Genomic DNA, 17,807 nt, shown 5'->3' with positions numbered 1-17,807 from the left:
GAATACATCGCTCCTGAATTGTCACCTAGAGCAGTTGAAAACTCACAAACAGAAGGGAAATGGCGCCGTTTAGGTGCGCCATTGGAAGGCGAGGGAGAAACCTGCGTTCATAACATACACAGTTATTACATCTTTCCGCTACACAAAAATCACATGCGGTATATTGCCATATCAGGCGCGGGTGAATAAATGTGAAACTTCAAGTCTGATCCCAGGATTATTTGCAGTGAATGCGGGGGAGGGGGGAGCATATCTCCTCAATTTTGTAAACCTTATCTAAAGCAAGGATGGGGAGTATTAGTAATGGTTTGCATTACAATATACTGCAATACTTTTGAGTATTTGTATTATGAATTATAGGCCTCGGTGGCTCAGTCGGTAGCGTGTTCGCCTTCTGATCCCGAGATCGCGGGTTCGAACCCTGCCGAGGACGCCAGGAACTTGGTGGCAGGGTACAAGTTGCTTAGACACGCCGTCTTCCGCGAGGGACGTTAAATACGGGGTGCCGTGTGATGAGCTTTCATCGCACGTTAAAGAACCGTGGGCAAAAGCAATCCACAGACCGACCGCTGTGGCGTCGCTCATGACCTCAGTTGTCTCGCGACGTAAACCCCCAATTATATATATATATATATATATATATATATTATATATATGAATTATAACACTAATTTCCGAAACATGATAGTAACGAAAATCTCCAACCAAGTTACAGGACGGGGATACCCGACGTTTCGGAGCCAGTTCGGCTCCTTCCTCAGGGGTGACTGTAGTGGCCGTTGGCAGCAGCGTTCTTGCCGTGGTTCGAATTTCGTGATGCGCCGGATTGTTTTTCAGTCACGTGACGGAGGCCGTTGACGTATACGCTGGGTAACGCTCCAACAGATCGGTTAAGGTTTCCAGGTGTGGATTGTATATGCCAGGACTCTACAAACATTCTTTTGATTTGATTACCCTCAAGGTCGATTATGCAGGCGTTTTGAAAGTCGATAGGATGGTCCCGAACTTGACAGTGTTCAGCGAGAGCGCTTCGTTCGATGTCCGACTTCCGTACATCATTCTTATGTTGCCGTAGCCTTTCGGGGAAGTTCTTTGTCTCGCCGATATATGATGCGCTGCATTTGTTGCATGGAATTTTATAGACTGTAACTTGGTTGGAGATTTTCGTTACTATCATAGTTCTCACCCAACCAGACACACTTGTGTCGAATATGTTCACTTTTAATTTCCGAAACGTATTTGTATAGCTGGGCCATTCCACGCCAGATGATGCAAAGTGAGCGCTCGAACGTCACCGGTGTTGTTCAAAAAATTGGTGCAGGTACAAGAGCCACGTGGAACAGTAGTTCTGCAGGACGCAGCTCAATATACATTACCTTTAGTTTTTTACAGGCCTAAGTAAGTATGGTAAAGTCAGAAAAGTATACGTACACCTTTTCACATTTATTCACCCGCGCATGATATGGCAATATACCGCATGTGATTTTTATGTAGTGAAAAGGTGTAATATCGCACCATGTGTACGTTATACAAAGCGAGTTTCTCCCTCACCCTCCAATGGCGCGCCTAAACCGCGGCATTTTCCTTCTGTTTGTGAATTTTCAACTGCCTTCGGTGGCAATTCAGGAGCGATGTATTGCCCCTTATTGAGTGTGGTTCCAGGTATGTCCTGAAAGAGTATCGTGTGCGTGTGCGTAGTACATCGCGCGTTAGCGGAGCTCGAAATTGGATAATATGAAATGTTCCCAATTTTCGATCGCCATCTGGACCACTCTTGGCATTCTGCAGGTATACGTTAAGTCCGCTTTCCAACCACGTTGTGCAGTGACAAAGAAGCAATAGGTGTCTGTGTCTTCCAATATCTCCTTGCTTTGTGTTTCTTTGCTATCTTTCTTTCGCTTCCTTGTCGTTTATCCACATTACCAGTGTTTTGTGGCTTTTGTTTTTCATCCCAAATAACAGAAATGATCGTACATTTATCCTTTTACTGTCAGAAAACACGACAACAACACTAACACAAACTCTAGCTGTAGAGCAGATGCGGCTTAAAAGATATGTACGCCAAACACTTGCGTCCCCAAGGAAAATGATGTTCGCTTCACTTCTGTTGCTATGGTAGATATAGGGTGAATATGGTGTTGTCTTGTGCCTGGCTCGGCGACAGAGTGCTGGTGTCTACCAGCAAGAAGGCTCTTTTCTTACGCCACATCCTCCTTTGACAATACAGGAACAATAGCTCAATACAAAAACAACGAGAGTTTCTGCGACTTATGCCACCACAACCAAAATTTGAGCGTCAAAGCCAGCTGGAGCTTCCGCACAACATCAAATGGGAAATGACGACGCTACGGTGTAAGCGGGACGGTTAAAAGGCTCGCTGCGAAAGCAAGCCTGCAGAGAGTTGTTGACGGCCAAATCCCGACACCAAGATCTCTACAAGTGGGCCAGGAACAATCTCAAAGTTCAAGCACTATGGGTGCCAAAAAAGGATGTGGCGCAAGAAGAGAACCTTCTGGCTGATGAACACCAGCACTCTATCGCCGTGCAGGGCACAAGAAGACTACACAATTTTCAACCCATATCTGCCACAGCAATAGAGGTAAAGCGAACATCATTCGCTTCGGAGACGCAAGTGTTTGACGTACATAAGATCATTTAAACCGGATCTGCTCTAAAGCTAGAATTTGTCTTAGTGTTGCTGGTGTGTTTTCTGTCAGTAAAATGATAACTGTACGATAATTTCTGATACTTGGAATGAAAAACACACACACACACACACACACACACACAAAACACTGTTGATGTGGACAAACAGCAATGAAGCGAATGGAAGATACCAAGGAAACACAAAACAAGGAGATATTGGAAGACATAGACACCTATTGCTTCTTTGTCACTGCAGAACGGGGTTAGAAAGCGGACTTCAACGTACCTGCTGGATGCCAAGAGTGGTCGAGAGAGAGAGAGAGAGAAGAGAGAAAAAAAAAAGGAATGCTGGCGTGTTTCAAGAAGTACTCTTCCAAATTTTTACTATTATGTAGTGGAATGTCTTCTTTATCGAAAGGCACCCTGCAGTTGTTTGGACATGGACCGCTACATCCCGAACATGGCGGTCGAAAATTGGTAAAATTGCACATTTTACATTTTCGAACTCAGCTAACGCGCGATGTTCTGTGCACACAAAACTCTTTGAGGACATACCTGGAACCCCACTCAATAAGGGGCAGTGAATACATCGTTCCTGCGTTGCCACCGAGAGCACTTAAAAACTCACAAACCCAAGGGAAATGGCTCAGTTTAGACGCGCCATTGGAGGGCGAGGGAGAAACCCGCTTTGCATAACGTACACAGTGCGCCACATCCACACAGTGCCACATCACGCGCGGGTGGATAAATGTGAAAAAATGTGAGGCATACTTTTCTGACTTTATCATACTTATTTGGGCCTCTAAAAAATTATAGGTAATGTATTTTAAGCTCCGTCCTCAAGAACTACTATTCCACGTGGCTCTTGTACCTGCACCAAATTTTTGGAAAAAAAATCGGTGATGGTCGAGCGCCCACTTTGGATCATCTGGCGTGGAATGACCGAGCTATACAAATACGTTTCGGAAATCAGTATTATAATTCATAATACAAATCCTCAAAAGTATTGCAGTATATTGTAATGCAAACCATTACTATTACTACCCACCCTTGCTCTAGATAAGGTTTACAAAATTTAGGACAAATGCTCCCCCCTCCCCCGCATTCACTACAAATAATCCCGGGATCAGGCTTGACCATTGTTCACATTACAGTTACTAATAATTTACTTTTGCATACTGAGCACGCATAATTTAACGATGCATTACGTTGTACTTTTTATTTGCATTCTTAGAGTTATCCAGAGCTAGCAGACTTCACTGTGAGCCCGGTCCAAAATGACAGCTAGAAAGAAGTTACTTGAGAAACCGCACCGCTGCGTGCAGCACAACCACAAGGTGTCAACACTTTCGTCCCTTTTCGACCCAGAATTTCAACGATATCCAGAGGTCCATCGCCGCTTCGAGGACGTCGCTAACGCCAGGAACAGTTTGAAACGCACGAGGAGATTAGCTGAATGTATCCTGCAGCGTCACACTCATCACAAGCCAACTTTCCAAGTTTACACTGCCACCGCTAGGTCTGTGTTTCGATTTGTTTCCTGGAACACACGGATTCGGATGTCTATGTCGGCACAAACGCGCGCACACACACACACACACAAAACAAACTGTTGTCACAAATCAACAGAAGTAAGCACGCTCCAAATAAATGACTCTGCCAGATGCTAATGACCCTTAATGGCCATGACAAATGAAAGAGCATTCAATGTAGCACGCCCTTTGCTTGTTGACATTCCAAGAGAAGTCATGCGTACCTAATTGGTGCTGTTCTCAATGGAGAGAGCAAATCGTTTTTTACACTGTAAGGGGGGATGGGATTTTGGTGCTTTGAGAGTCTACATCCACGGCTATTGATCCCTTACCGGACTAAATGCGTGGAAGCTAATGTGAAGTTTAGGGGCTAATTGCAGATTGTTGGAGAGTGAATTTCAGGATCAGGGGAGCTAAATGGAAAGCAACTGCCATCCTGTTCAACCTAAGAACTGGGCATCGCGGGTCGCAGAACTTTATAGCATATTCTTCTTACGTTTAACTCCGAAAATAAGTTCTGTCAAAAGTAAGTGTGACCTGAAAAAATACCCGTGCCATGTTTCAGAAACTGCGTTGTCTGTTTGTAGAAATATAGAAAGAAAAAGAGGCACCCACAATGCCGTTCTTAGGTCGAACATGACCATATAAAAGATGTAACTGCTCCCTGATTTCCTTATCACAGGGTGTAGTGCTTATTATTGCTTGCAAATATATCGGTTCGTGTACAGAAATTACCTTGCAGTCACAGCCGCACTGAATACATTGCCGGTTTCCCAAGACCGATCTAGTGAGTGGACCATCTATATAATTTGAAAACGTCAAATTTCATTGCGGGAAGAAACAAATAATTAAAGGGGTTGTGGCAGGTCATCCTAGGTTATCTCAGATAAACGCAAAAAAAAAAAACGTCTCTTTACGCCGATGTGAACCTGCATCGAAAGTTTCACAGCGAAGGGGGTAATAGAAATGGAGAAAATGGCCACCACGGATAACGAAACGCATGCGTCTCTGACATCACAGACCTCACCGTCGCCAGTGAGGCAGCGCTCGAGTAATCACGTGCTTACGGCTGCCAATTGGAATGGGCGCAACTCGGAGGTCTGTGACGTCTGCGCTTTGCTCGGGAGTGCGTTCGAGGGCTTCCATCTCGCTGAACACGACACGTAGAAGAATAAAGGGCAACCTCCATGGAGCGAATTTTTTGCAACGAAGTTCGCGCGGCAGACTGCCACGCGCGTTCCGCCGCCAGTTGTTCGCCGGCACCAGCTCCATGGAGCGAAAAACCAACGGATGGCGTCGGGAAGTCATGCTGTGATGTCATTGTTGCCAAGGTATAACGTGAAAGCTTAGTGAAATCAGTTGCTCGAAGAAGTGCATTTAATGTCTCAAATTTTGCAACTAAATCCAACAACTGTCTGAAAAGATGCGCCCAGTAACGTACCGAAAGGCATGTTCACTACTGCGAAAGCAAAACATGTTTCTTGGCAGAGAATGGCTCACGTTCTAACGATGCCGTTGGCGAAATAACGCCCAGACGACAGCATATCCAGTTGCAAGAAGAGGACGATGACGATGATTCACGAGAGCAGACGACCACGTGCAGAGGATCTGGTGCGGATTACTGGTCATTTGTCGGTGCGTAGCGCAGCGTCGTCTCCATAGTAACGCGTGCTGCACGTGACCCGATTCGTCGTGAGAAGGAAGAAGTGACCTTACTCGCAGCCTGCCACCATCGCCGGGCGTGTGGCGTTCGTAGCCATTGGGCGAGGAGGTCAGCCGACGCAAAACGCTGCGATGTTCGTCGTTTAAAATGGCGCTTGTGTACGCGTTCCTAGAGGACCAAGGAGTTGCTTCAGTGGAGTCAACCAGGACATTTCGTGCTCACGAGGATGCCTTCACGTCGTTGTCGGAAGAGCAGTTTGTCTCCTTCTTCCGACTGTCCAAAGCAGCAGCAACAGAGGTGTGTGATGCCGTCCGGGAAGATATTCAGAGAGGTATGCAGCTTTGACCGAAATTGAAATCGCTCGCTGAAAAGGGTTGCACTGTTTGGGGTAAATACTTATTCTGCCTTACCGAGACGGGTTCGTTTTGCTATCCCTATGTGTAGTGCAACGTTGGCGCAGATCGACGCTCTCTGTTGAACAGAGGGTCCTCATGGCTGAGATTTTACGCCACTGGAGCATTCCTCGGCAACATAGGCAATGACGAACACTTCGCCTGCAGCACCCACGCCGTGTCTGAGGCGATTCACGACGTGAGCCTCGCAATCATCAAACGACTGGCGCCCAAATATATGAAGTTCCCGACAACAGATGAGGAGAAGCTTGAGGTGAAACGAGGCTTCTATGAGGTGGCTGGCTTCTCCGGCTGTGTCGGTAGGTTTATTTTTTCCAACTTATGTTTCTGTGGGTGTAGAACCCGGCACATTCATTGAGTCATGCAGGCGTGTATCTTTGCTGGATCTCTTTCATCTGCACCTAGCATTGGCACATCCTTCGTTCTTCTTAGTTTCACTGCACTCTTGATGTGAAACTCAGTTGGATTGTGAAGATTTTCGCGCATAAAAACAGGAATATAGTCGCAAACAAGTGACTATGTATTTCGATCACTGCAAAGGCAATCTTACGCAAGGAGTCATTTGCTTAGATGTCAACCCTTTCAGATGCTATTGACGGTACCGAGGTTGCGATAATGCAGCCCAGCCAAGGTGACCCACGGTTCGATGATTATTGCCACAAGGGGTACTACGCTATTAATGTGCTAGCTGTGAGTATTTTGTCCCTTCATTGTGTATTTCACAAAGATATGCTCACAAATCTTGCACAAAGTGTGAGGACGAAAACACGCCTTTATTGCTTAAAACTTGCATAAACTTACCACTAGCTACTTACTATTTACTTAAACTATCTAGTTTAGTAATTTTACACTCGCGAGAGGGCACATGACGAGGGCCGTCGTATGTGTTCTATACATTATTCTTTATTTATAAATAACTTCTTGCTTTTTCAAACTTTGCCTTGCTTCTTTTGACAGGTTTGTGATGCTTCACGTCGGATTCTCTACATGACTGCGAGATATCCTGGATGTTACCACGATTCATCTATACTCAACATATGTGAGCTGCGCCAGGCTGCCACGTCAGGATTTTTCAAAAATGAAGAGTGGCTAATAGGTAGGGTTGTGAACTGTCTGCTTCGTGCAAAATGTCTATTATTTGTCTAATCTTCCTACAGGTGATAGCGCGTACCCTTTAGAACCGTGGCTCATGACTCCAGTGAGGTCTCCGACAAACCCTGAAGAGACTGCATACAACACGGCTCACACAAAGACACGCTGCTGCATTGAACGGTGTTTCGGTGTACTAAAAATGCGCTTCCGCTGCCTCCAAAGATACAGGACCCTGCACTTTGCTCCTGATAGATCGTGCAACATTATAACGGCATGTTGTATACTTCACAACTTGTGCTTGGCATATAACATGAATGCTCCAACAGAGGGTACTGAAAGTGGCGAGTCCGAAGATGGTGAAGAGGAACATGCTCGACAAAGCTTCGAGGAACAATAACAACACCAAGCAAGTAACCGGGGGCTGCGTACTAGGGAGCAGCTGATAGCGCGATGCTTTCGTTAAATGAGTTTTGTTTTAAGGGCTATAGCCCCACCACTTTTTCGTTTTGCGCTTTGTCCCTATGACTGGCATGTGCTTCGGTAACCTTACAGCTAGTGTTGCTGCAACTCTCGTAATGAAAACATCACGAGAAATGCGGTAAATGCTCAAACATGTAAATTAAGTTACATTTTATTGGGCTGTTTTCGTGCTCTCTATTTACTTTTTACCATACAGTGCCTCGTGTATACATATACAGGATTTGTATGGAAACATGGGCATGACATCGAGTGTTTCCCCATGTAGGGAATGTTTAGCAGTGTGTTTGTAACCCACCATTGTGAAATGAATTTCGTCTTCCACAAACATGACATTTCTTTATTAATGGAATATTTGGACACTGCAATAAAAAAAGAAACTAGCAATACTTGCGCTATTCATTTGTATCCCTTTCCTGCAGAAGTTTGTGCGCAAAATATTGCGATATTGGAGCCAGTGCCTGTGGGAATGAGCCAGCACATATTTTTTTGTCCGTATTGACAGTAACTGTGATTGGGCATACCTGGCATAGGCGGTCAATGCTTTCTGCAGTCCGCCGTTGCTCTTCCACCATTCTGCTTTGTTCTTCAAGGAGTTGGAGTGATATCGATGGTGGCACCCGCCGCCTCCTCCGTCGACATCGGCCTCCGCTCTGCACATTTTGAGCTTGGCTGCTTGTTGTAGCCGGCAACTCTCTGGAAACCTCAGCAGGCTGTGTGTCGTCCTGAGCTGCAACCTGCTAATTTATATTCATGAACTTATATACAGTATAATTATGAGCTAATTTATAGTCCTGAGCTTGAAGTATTGGCATAACACATGGAGACAGACATAAAGAAATGTTCGGAAAGTACGCACCACAATATCGTCGTCCTCCCCAGGATCCTGTGCAGGTGGTGGTTGCTATAAAATTTCGTGCTCTTATAGTACTGAATATTATATCTACAAACAACGTTGGAACTTAGCCTACTGGACGCGGCTCAGTGGCAACGACGGCGCCGCCTCCCATCTGTACTTGGGCTCCACCTGAAATGCCAGCTACAGAGTCCCATCCTACAAGCGCCATTAGACGGCGTTCCGTTTCGCCAAGCTGCGCCGAAATCTCTCTGACACTATGGCTTCCGTTTTCTCCTCCAATGACAACGAGGCCACTGCCACCACCCGTACTGTGCATTCTTGTTCTGACGTCACGCGCCCTGTTACGGACGCGGTAACGACAGTCCCTCCATATCTGCTGCCAGCCCTTTCCGTCCTTCTGGAAGGTACCCAGAGCATTAAGGGTGACAGCTATGGCATCCCACTTAGCCCTGCGTTCTGCCGCTGATTCACCGGGCAGAAACTGCCTGTTATTTGAGAGCTGAGGGGACTCTTTTAGTAATGACAGTAAAATTTGCCTTTGGTTTTCATTTGCCATGCCTGTAAATAAAGCGTCACTGCATAAATAAGGAGATAGAGAGGAAATTATTACCCTATTATTAAATTATTAAACTATTACCCGAATCACTGCCTAGTTTAGTTGTACAACTAAAAAGGAGGAGGAAATTACTGGAAAAGCTCAGCAAGCACACGTTCCGCAAATAACTTTATCCTCGTCAATCTTCCATGCGGCATAAAGTGTACACATCACCGTCCTCGTCTTCTACGAATGTGATGTTTAAATAAAATACGGAGTTAATCATCACCACATGTGTAGAGTGAAAAGAAAAAGAGATAGCTCCGAGATCCGAAGGATTCCCTTCGAGCATGCGATGGAAGCAGACGATACCGCACTGCATTCGCATTGGCTGATTCGTGTATTACGTGCTCATCTAGCGAAGTATGTGCAAGAAGGTTTCTTTCCACGCGGTAACAAAATTTATATTTCTTAGAAGTAAATACAAAGTAAGTTAATGTCGTCAAATTTAGGCTTATTGCTTGACAGACTTGCGTCTGACATCGAGAGTAGCGTCATTGCTCCTCGCGCCGGCGAGGCTCGCCTACCCAGCGGACGACGGTGGCTTTACTGACCATTTCAGACCGTGCGTCGGCAGCGCGCGCTTGCCCGACGGTGGGCGTTGCCACGTTATGCCGACGCACCGATGCAATGGCCAGTAATCCGCCCCTGGCGTTGAATCGTATGGGCAGATCGGCGGCGAACGCTCACATTTTTGACGCCTCGCGCAGGGCGTCCGACGCTCAGCGAAGTTCGCAGCTTTTTCGCTGTACATTCGCTCCATGGAGGTTGCCCTTAATTCCTTTTTGTTCTCTCTGTTCTGGCGCGCAATCTAATGCGGCCATGATGTAATGAACCACAACTATGAAAGTGTCTCAACCGCTTTAATTCAGATTCGATGAGTAGCCTACAGACGCACGTCGGTAATCTTCAGCGCCCCGGTTCCTTCTTAATAAGGTCCTCAAAGATGTAGTGAGGTGATATTTAACATGGCTCGAAATCGGGTTTCATTCGTTAAGCTGTCAGTCACGGGCCACCATGCAAAATACGTGCGCTCTGCGGTTGTACTGCCACCGCACGATCAAATTTGCAAACACACTCGCCGAAAGCAGACCCGCCCGGCCTGCACGATACCCTCACGTGACATCGGAAAGGCCCAGCCAGGGGACAGATGACGTCATGACGTGGATAACGTCATGACGTCATCTGTCCCCTGGCTGGGCCTTTCCGATGATGACGTCATGACGTTATCCACGTCATGACGACACCTATCCTTGTTCTTCTACACGCGCTCTCCAAGAGTGGAGAATTTTCGAAAAGTGTGCGAAACAGGCATCCGCGTGCGCGCTACAACTCATCAGTGGTCGTCGTTCCTTTGCAGGAGGTTATCTTATTTGTTGCAGAACACACGTCACAACCAAATAAAAAAAGCTATGGCGTGCCACCTCAGTGTGCCTTTAATTACGTTCAGGAGTTGCTATGCTCTTTCAAATTAACTGCTGGAGTGTTTTCACACGTGCTGGTATCCTTACAAAACAAGACGTTTCATTCTGTACGTATTCTTTTTGATCCTGCATTTTGCCTTCCCTAAATATTTTCGTCAGGGAGCGCACAAACTCACTTTGCGTTTCGCAACGTTGCCTTTCGCAAAGCACGCGCGAAAGAAGAAAAAAAATGCGGTGCCGGAAAGTATGCAAATGAGTTTTCTATGTCCCTAAATTGCAGATGCAATTTAGTGCAACGCGTCCTTCGTTTCTTTTAGGCGGATGCTAGCGTAGGATACTTTTCAGTTAATGCAAACAGGGAATTGCTGAGACGTTGTCGAGAATATATTGCGCAGAGGGCGAGTCCGCTAATAAGACGCGGGCAAACTAAGCTCTCAGGAGGAAACACCTTGTAGCTGCATCAAACGTCAAGTAACAGTCAGTCCCGTTTGAGAGAAAAGTCGCTCAAAGCATCGGCAGATATAATGGTGTACTAGTCCTTAAAAAGAAAGCGCAACTATTTGACATGATGCCTTCTATTTCGGCACACACGAAACAAATAGATTTGGTGAAATCAACATTTCACAGAACACACTTACTGGATTGCATGCGATACATGACGTACACATCACATGAAATACTAACACTGACCGAAGGCGGTTAGAAAATCCAGCGAACAGAGAAGAAGAAGAAGAAGAAAAACAGTCTCTGTTCGAAATATCGGCGGCTCTCGTTCGGAGACACTTCGCTTCGCATACAAAACAATCACCGAGAGAGTTACGCGCGTAAACGAGGCGATTCACCCAAGCGAAGCATTTTCTTATTTCGTAAAACAAAATGATGCTAGACAAGTCCTTACTGTACCAGAGCTTTGTAATGAGCCCAGCGAAAAGTTACAATTAGCGTACAAGTTTTTCAGTCCCCACAACGAAGCGGAACTGACGCTAGAAATGAAATACACGACATCGCGTTGTATCGTTCGAACTGTTTGAAGAGTTTCAAATATGCCCAATACTGGAACGATACAAATAAACAGTGATACAAAGACGAACATACACGAGACTGATGAAACTGGGATACAATTTACGACGCAAAGAAAAAGAAGAAGGAAAAGTATTCGTTAAACTTCCTCTTCCTCGGACATGCACTCGGCAAGTGTTTGCTAAACGGCAGCGGTGACGACGGATGTTACGCAACAGATGTTGAACGTGGAAGAAGTGGATGTTCCTAGTCCTGCGTTATAAAATTGCTGACTTCTTTAGTGGTCGCCCTTCGAAGAAGAAGAAGAAACCATTCTGCACCACTGATCTCTATGTATAAAGGCTGGATCGCGTATGGGAGAGGGGCTCGTGGGAGAGAGGTACGCATTCGGGCCGCCATGTTGGTGGGCCCTAAAACGCTGTGTGTGCCCATTGGAAACAATGGGAGGCAACAGAGATTGTGAGTATTTATTGCGCTACAGGCGTTGATCATTGTTTGTCGTCACGCGATTTTGTAAGGTGCCAGTATACTGATGTATCCTAACAGCGTTTTGCAGGTGCCCTGCTTTTCGATTCTTAATAACGTTATGTTTTGCATTCCGAAACTAGACTGTCACTGCAGTGCAGCGCTGGGAATTGTACTACAGCACGTTTCCCAGCCAATATTTCAATCAGAAACGATGTGAGGCTAACAACAACCATGTATATAATATCCTGTGCTGCGTTCTGGACAAATATTTTTCCGTCACGAACGGTCCGGGAAAAGATATACTCATATACTCGCATGACAGAAAGATATCGTTCTGTATAGACTCTCAGCCGTTGTTTTAGCCGTGTATGCGTTTAGTATGATTTATATCAAGCATCGCCGCAGAAAGAGTCTTTTAGTGAACGACATGGGTGCCATGCCTCGCACATATGGACACACCGTCAAGCAGCTCAAATAATTACTTCAGACAACTCGTTCGCGCTCGTTAGAACAGTTAGTCAGGTTGTGATGTAAGCTTAATCAATTAACTTACTTAGGAAGTGGTGACACCTGCTTGAGACACAGGACTTATCTCTTTTTGAAGTACAGCCCTTCTATGTTTGTTTGTTGCTTCCTTCATTTGTTCTGCGTATTTGCAGGCGCGGTTGTGCCAAACTGAATGTCCATCCAGCACTGGCTTTGTCATGTTTGTTATGTGAAGCACGTTACAAAAAATGCAGCTCCACATCTGAAACACCAATCAGTATCATCGTCATCTAAAAGGGGCACCGTTGTGAGACCAGACACGCTTTCTGGAGATCTTCTATGGCACTTTCCGCAGTTTGCACAATTTTCTTCAGCATCGAAGTCTCTCATAGGAACCACTTTCATTAATGATTCCCATCTTACCCTTTGATGTGCAGGGGCCCTCTTGCACTACACACGTATGGTCTGCAAATTGCAACAGAACGATTTGGAGCTTGAAACAGTTGTGCTTTTGTCATTTTGGACCTCGTATATCCTGTCTGTGAAGCGTAAACAAAAAAGTCTAACACGATATGCTTTTGTAAAGAAGATCACTGATGATGAGTAAAGAGAGTATACATTTTTCAAGTTCAACATTTATTTCTTGCACTTATGCATTTCAGGATACAATGAACGTGCAGGGAGGTCGCAAAAGACTACATTTATTGTTTTGTGACCTTCCTACAATGACAATATATATTTTAGGGATGACAATGGACAGGTACACTCTCTAAATTTGTAGCACTCAATTTTAGGTTGGAATGAGCAAAGAATAGCAACTTCCCTCCTGATATTTTCTCATATATGCTGAATTTTAAATTTAATGTGATCAACGGTAGATGTAAACAACATCAGTACCAGAGAAATGCATCCTCAATAAATAAATTTCTTCTTATAGCATATATGTGCATGCCTATTAACTGAAACGATTATCACAGTTCCCTGACATGTTTTAATTTCTGAGAGTGTACTGTAGAGGCTGCTTAGATCTACAACAGTTCACACAAGGTATTATATACTGTGAATGCCTTTAAAAATCCCATGTGACACATATGCTTTTACTTTCTGGAGGTGCTGTGGTAGTCAAAGTTTGTGGGCATTACGCAGGTTCTGCACCCATTTCTCGAGTATGTCGAGGCAGCTGTGAAGTAACCTGTATTGATGATTATTCCAATTTTTATGGTGCATCGACAACAAAGGCAATATAATACATCAGAACATTGGTTTGGGTGCAACCAGTTAAAAATGAATGTTGTTTAATAAATGCATTGGACAAATGTTAAAGCATCAGTTTAAAACATGGCTTACAATCCCTGTATCTTCTAAAAATTGAAAATATTAAAACCTATTCTAAAAAGAATATGGGGAACTCTTCTAAAAATAATTATAATTATTATATTGCTGGGTGAAGGAGCCTAAGGTGTGTTTCTGATGTCAACATGTATGAAAATGTGCAAATTTGAGAGAGGCTAACCACAGTGCGTGCACTGAGGTGGTTCCTTCCTGTAAAGTAGAAACCAGTGGATGAGGAACTTGATACTTATCTGTACACCCAGTCGTATCACACTGCACAGATTATTCACTGGGTAGTCCACATGACGAAACCTGTATTGACGAGACACCACTTTTGCCTTAAAAACTGCTACAAATAGCACGGCATGCACGCTACAAATTATTATTATCGTAACAAGCTGACGGTACAGGTGAGACACAAGGCGTTATCCAAGTCGCGCCACACCACCGTCACGTAGCATTCTGTGTCACAAATCAAACCAAGGCACAAAACAATACCAATACATGAAAAAAGGTGACAATCTTGGTCTAGTTACGACGTAATACCGAACTTGTGCGCGAAGGTAATCCAAAGAAATGAATGTGCACTCGCTTCCGTAGAGAACACCGTGTACCATGCTAGCAATGCATGCAAAAAAGCGCTCGAGTGCTCGCACATATAATGATGACAACACTACCAGTGTACTATAACATGTTCTTTCAAGCACATTATGCACTCAAACTGTATTTTCCACCAGGTAACATGCAAGTGTGCTCGATTGAACCTCGGAAGAGCGATCAAACAACCTGCATCCAGTGCTCGTTTTGAACAAAAAAAACACTTCATAATGGTCAACTAAATATACAGAATGGACTCCTATTTATTCCTTGATAAAGAATTACTCACCTGTAGAAATTTAGGCCCTGTATCCTTGCCAGTACGGTTGGTACGACCGTAATTGCAAGAAGTTGCCATGATCGCTGCGGCGACTGTTGTGGGTACAGTAAGATGGCGGCCGGTTTCCTCACGCTCGCGCTCCCCATCCGCGATCCAGCCTTTTACAATCGAGATCAGTGTTCTGCACACCGCTATTGCCTAGTGTGTTGCTTCGTTTTTCTGTGACTGTGATTAAAGTAAAGTGGGGCAAAACGATTCTGACTTTCTATCTTTAACGAGCGGTGTGTCATACGTCCGCTTTATTTGAATTGGAAATTGTCGTGATTGGTGCATGTGTTGAAGACAGAAAAAAAAAATTGTCTCTTCCTGCCTAGAGGGTAAAGACTTTCCAAAACGGCCGCCAATTTCTATAGTTCCTTTTCCTCCGATGCGTGCAGCGGGGCTCTGCAAGTCTGATATGTTAAATCAAATTCACATTCTAGTCCTTTGTTGATCCAGTTAGATTTGTACCAAATATGGGCTCTCTGTGGTTGCTGCTTTAGAGGTAAGGATATGCACGGGGCAGAACGTGACAATCTCTCATTTGGAAAGGCATAAGCCAACACAAATAGCTTTACACTTCCTTCCTGCGGTATTTCTTTTTCACTCGTTGTCTGAGATATTTCGAACATTCGAGAAAGAAGCAGATTTCGCGAACCGAAATATTACGAGGAAGCAAAACAAAAGCGGCTAGAAAAACGAGTCACGCCACAAGTGTCACAACAGTCTTGCAGTGTCTTGTCTGCAAATATTCAGGGCACTTTGATGCAGGAGATGGGATCATCAAAATTGTATAGGGAATCACGAAGTTTACTTCGCCCCGAGGGGCAGGGCGACATGACATGAATGTGACTTATGAGTTTCACAGTGCAGACTAGTGATATGCTTAGGCTACTCATAATGAAGATAACAAAGAAGCACAAAAACACAGGCACAGACAGAGGGAGACGAGACAACCAAGCGCTTTGTTATCTTCATGATTCGCCTCGAGATCGAAATGTAGGTGGCGCTGCGACGGATGCCCTAGTGGGGATACGGCATGATCTGACGCAGCAGGCTCTGGCTTTTCTACGCATATATCGCAGTGTTTCAGGATGAAATGCCGCTGTCAGTGCCTCACATACTGCGGATGAGTTGAAATGCGATACTTAGAACACTGATATGGTGTGAAAGTTGACAAATATTGCTGCACTGCGAAACGCTCAAGTCGCGAAGTTGTGAAAAGAAAATATCCTGTGTGCTTTTGAAGGGAAACACTGCCTCCTTTGCTCCAAGCGTGATTTTGTATTAGTGTTTTGCTGTCCTCGCTAGAATATTTATTCCTCGCTTGTGTATTGCTGTCTTTCCCTGTACCTTTTTATATTACGTCGAGACAACAAGGATTAAAAAAAAACACTCACTCAAAATTCCTGTCTCCACTGATCTAAATGTACAATGTACTAATTAAAAATAACAATGAGTCTAAATGTACAAATGCGCAAGAATGTAAAATAAGGGCAGAATAGCCCAGTACGTATTGAAGCCCTTCGCAACAATTTTTGCAATTTTGCGTCGAGCGAGTACGGGCGAGGTTCGAGGTTTGATTCGTCTCCTGGGCGGGAACTCACTAAATGGTGCTAAACTATGTTACGAGATGACCACACCTGTGCGGTGGACTTGAGTTTTTGTGGGGTGCTACCGGTCACGTAATAACTACATATAAACTAAGTTTTTGGTTCCAGCGGCAGGCATATATTCTGAAACACACTGTTGCAGACGTGCTTCATACCCCCCCCCAAAAAAAAAAAAAAAAAAACGCGTGTTTTACATATTACGTTCAGGGGTGGTGATAGCATTTTACCTTGAATGCGTGCGTTCCAATGATTATGTATGTGAAAGATGTCTAGCTGTCATACGGTCAGATGAAATGAGATGAAAGCTTTAAATTCACACATTTAAAAACGCCCGTGTCATAAATATATATATTCATGTGTAGCGGCCCGACGACAACGACGAGCATCACCTGTGACCCACCCGCTCGCGCTCACCCCTTTTGGTTCTCGTTCAGTAAACCTTCGTTTCTGCCCGCGACTGGTTTCCTGTGCGGTCATTTGTAGCATAGCTCCTACACATGCATTCATATATTCCATATGTTAATACATTCGATACAACTTGTGTTTAGCGCGTGCAGAATATCCTAACTGAGCATTATGGAGTAACTTAGAACAGCTAGCACAGAAACCATTCTATAAATAACTGTGACATAGTTTTATACTTATGATTTTTAAAAAAAACTGTTACAACATTGACCCTAGCTCTTGGTACATTTTGTTTGACACACAGAACCGCAGTGACAAATATGATATAACAAAGGCCGAGTGGAATCCGCATACTAGAACATATGCGCGTGCGCTAGTTTTCTTCCCTGCTAAGCACGCTGGTGCAGAGAACTAGACAAGTTAAAAAAAAGCTTGCTTTCGACCAAGTGATTTTCACTCATTTTGAAGCGATTTTAAAAGTTCAAATGCACAGAAATTGGGCCTTCCAAGCACGTTTTCGGGCGCAATGACCACAGCGAAAGCACCGGCTCAAGCAGCGCATCCCCACTAAAGGCAGTTCACGGAGCAGCCGCATGGTGGCGACGCTGTTCGATCTCGAGGCGAATAAACTGTCACCAACTAACCCTGTTTTCTACAGCACTGCTTAGACTACTAAAGCAAATCCTAAAGCTTAGACTACTGCTTTAGGATTTGCTAGTTGGAAGGTCAAGACACCCAAGACTGTTTTTATGATTAATTGATTATATTTTAAATAGAAGTACATCTAAAAATGACGTTGCATCGCAAATTTAGGTCTCATATCGCCCCACTTCACCCTACTCTCTTCCGCGCATGTGTTGCCAAAT

General features: G+C 44.6%; 2 protein-coding genes across 2 annotated transcripts in view; one reads left to right on the top strand and one right to left on the bottom strand.

Moving 5' to 3' along the window:
- LOC135388268 (uncharacterized) overlaps nucleotides 1-17,807 on the bottom strand; it is a 543,978-nt gene that overhangs the window by 507,945 nt on the left and 18,226 nt on the right. The gene's annotated exons all lie outside the window — the stretch shown is intronic.
- On the top strand, nucleotides 5,829-8,204 carry LOC135390010 (putative nuclease HARBI1). Its single transcript, XM_064620032.1, has 5 exons — nucleotides 5,829-6,172; nucleotides 6,286-6,553; nucleotides 6,841-6,944; nucleotides 7,212-7,350; nucleotides 7,412-8,204. The coding sequence occupies exons 1-5, from the start codon at nucleotides 6,068-6,070 to the stop codon at nucleotides 7,741-7,743; spliced, it is 948 nt and encodes a 315-aa protein (XP_064476102.1). The 5' UTR covers nucleotides 5,829-6,067; the 3' UTR covers nucleotides 7,744-8,204.

The sequence above is a fragment of the Ornithodoros turicata genome, chromosome 3, assembly GCF_037126465.1.
Source record: "Ornithodoros turicata isolate Travis chromosome 3, ASM3712646v1, whole genome shotgun sequence".
Lineage (NCBI taxonomy): Eukaryota > Metazoa > Arthropoda > Arachnida > Ixodida > Argasidae > Ornithodoros > Ornithodoros turicata.
Note: the sequence above shows the minus strand (reverse complement) of the source record. Positions and strands in the feature narration are given on the sequence as shown.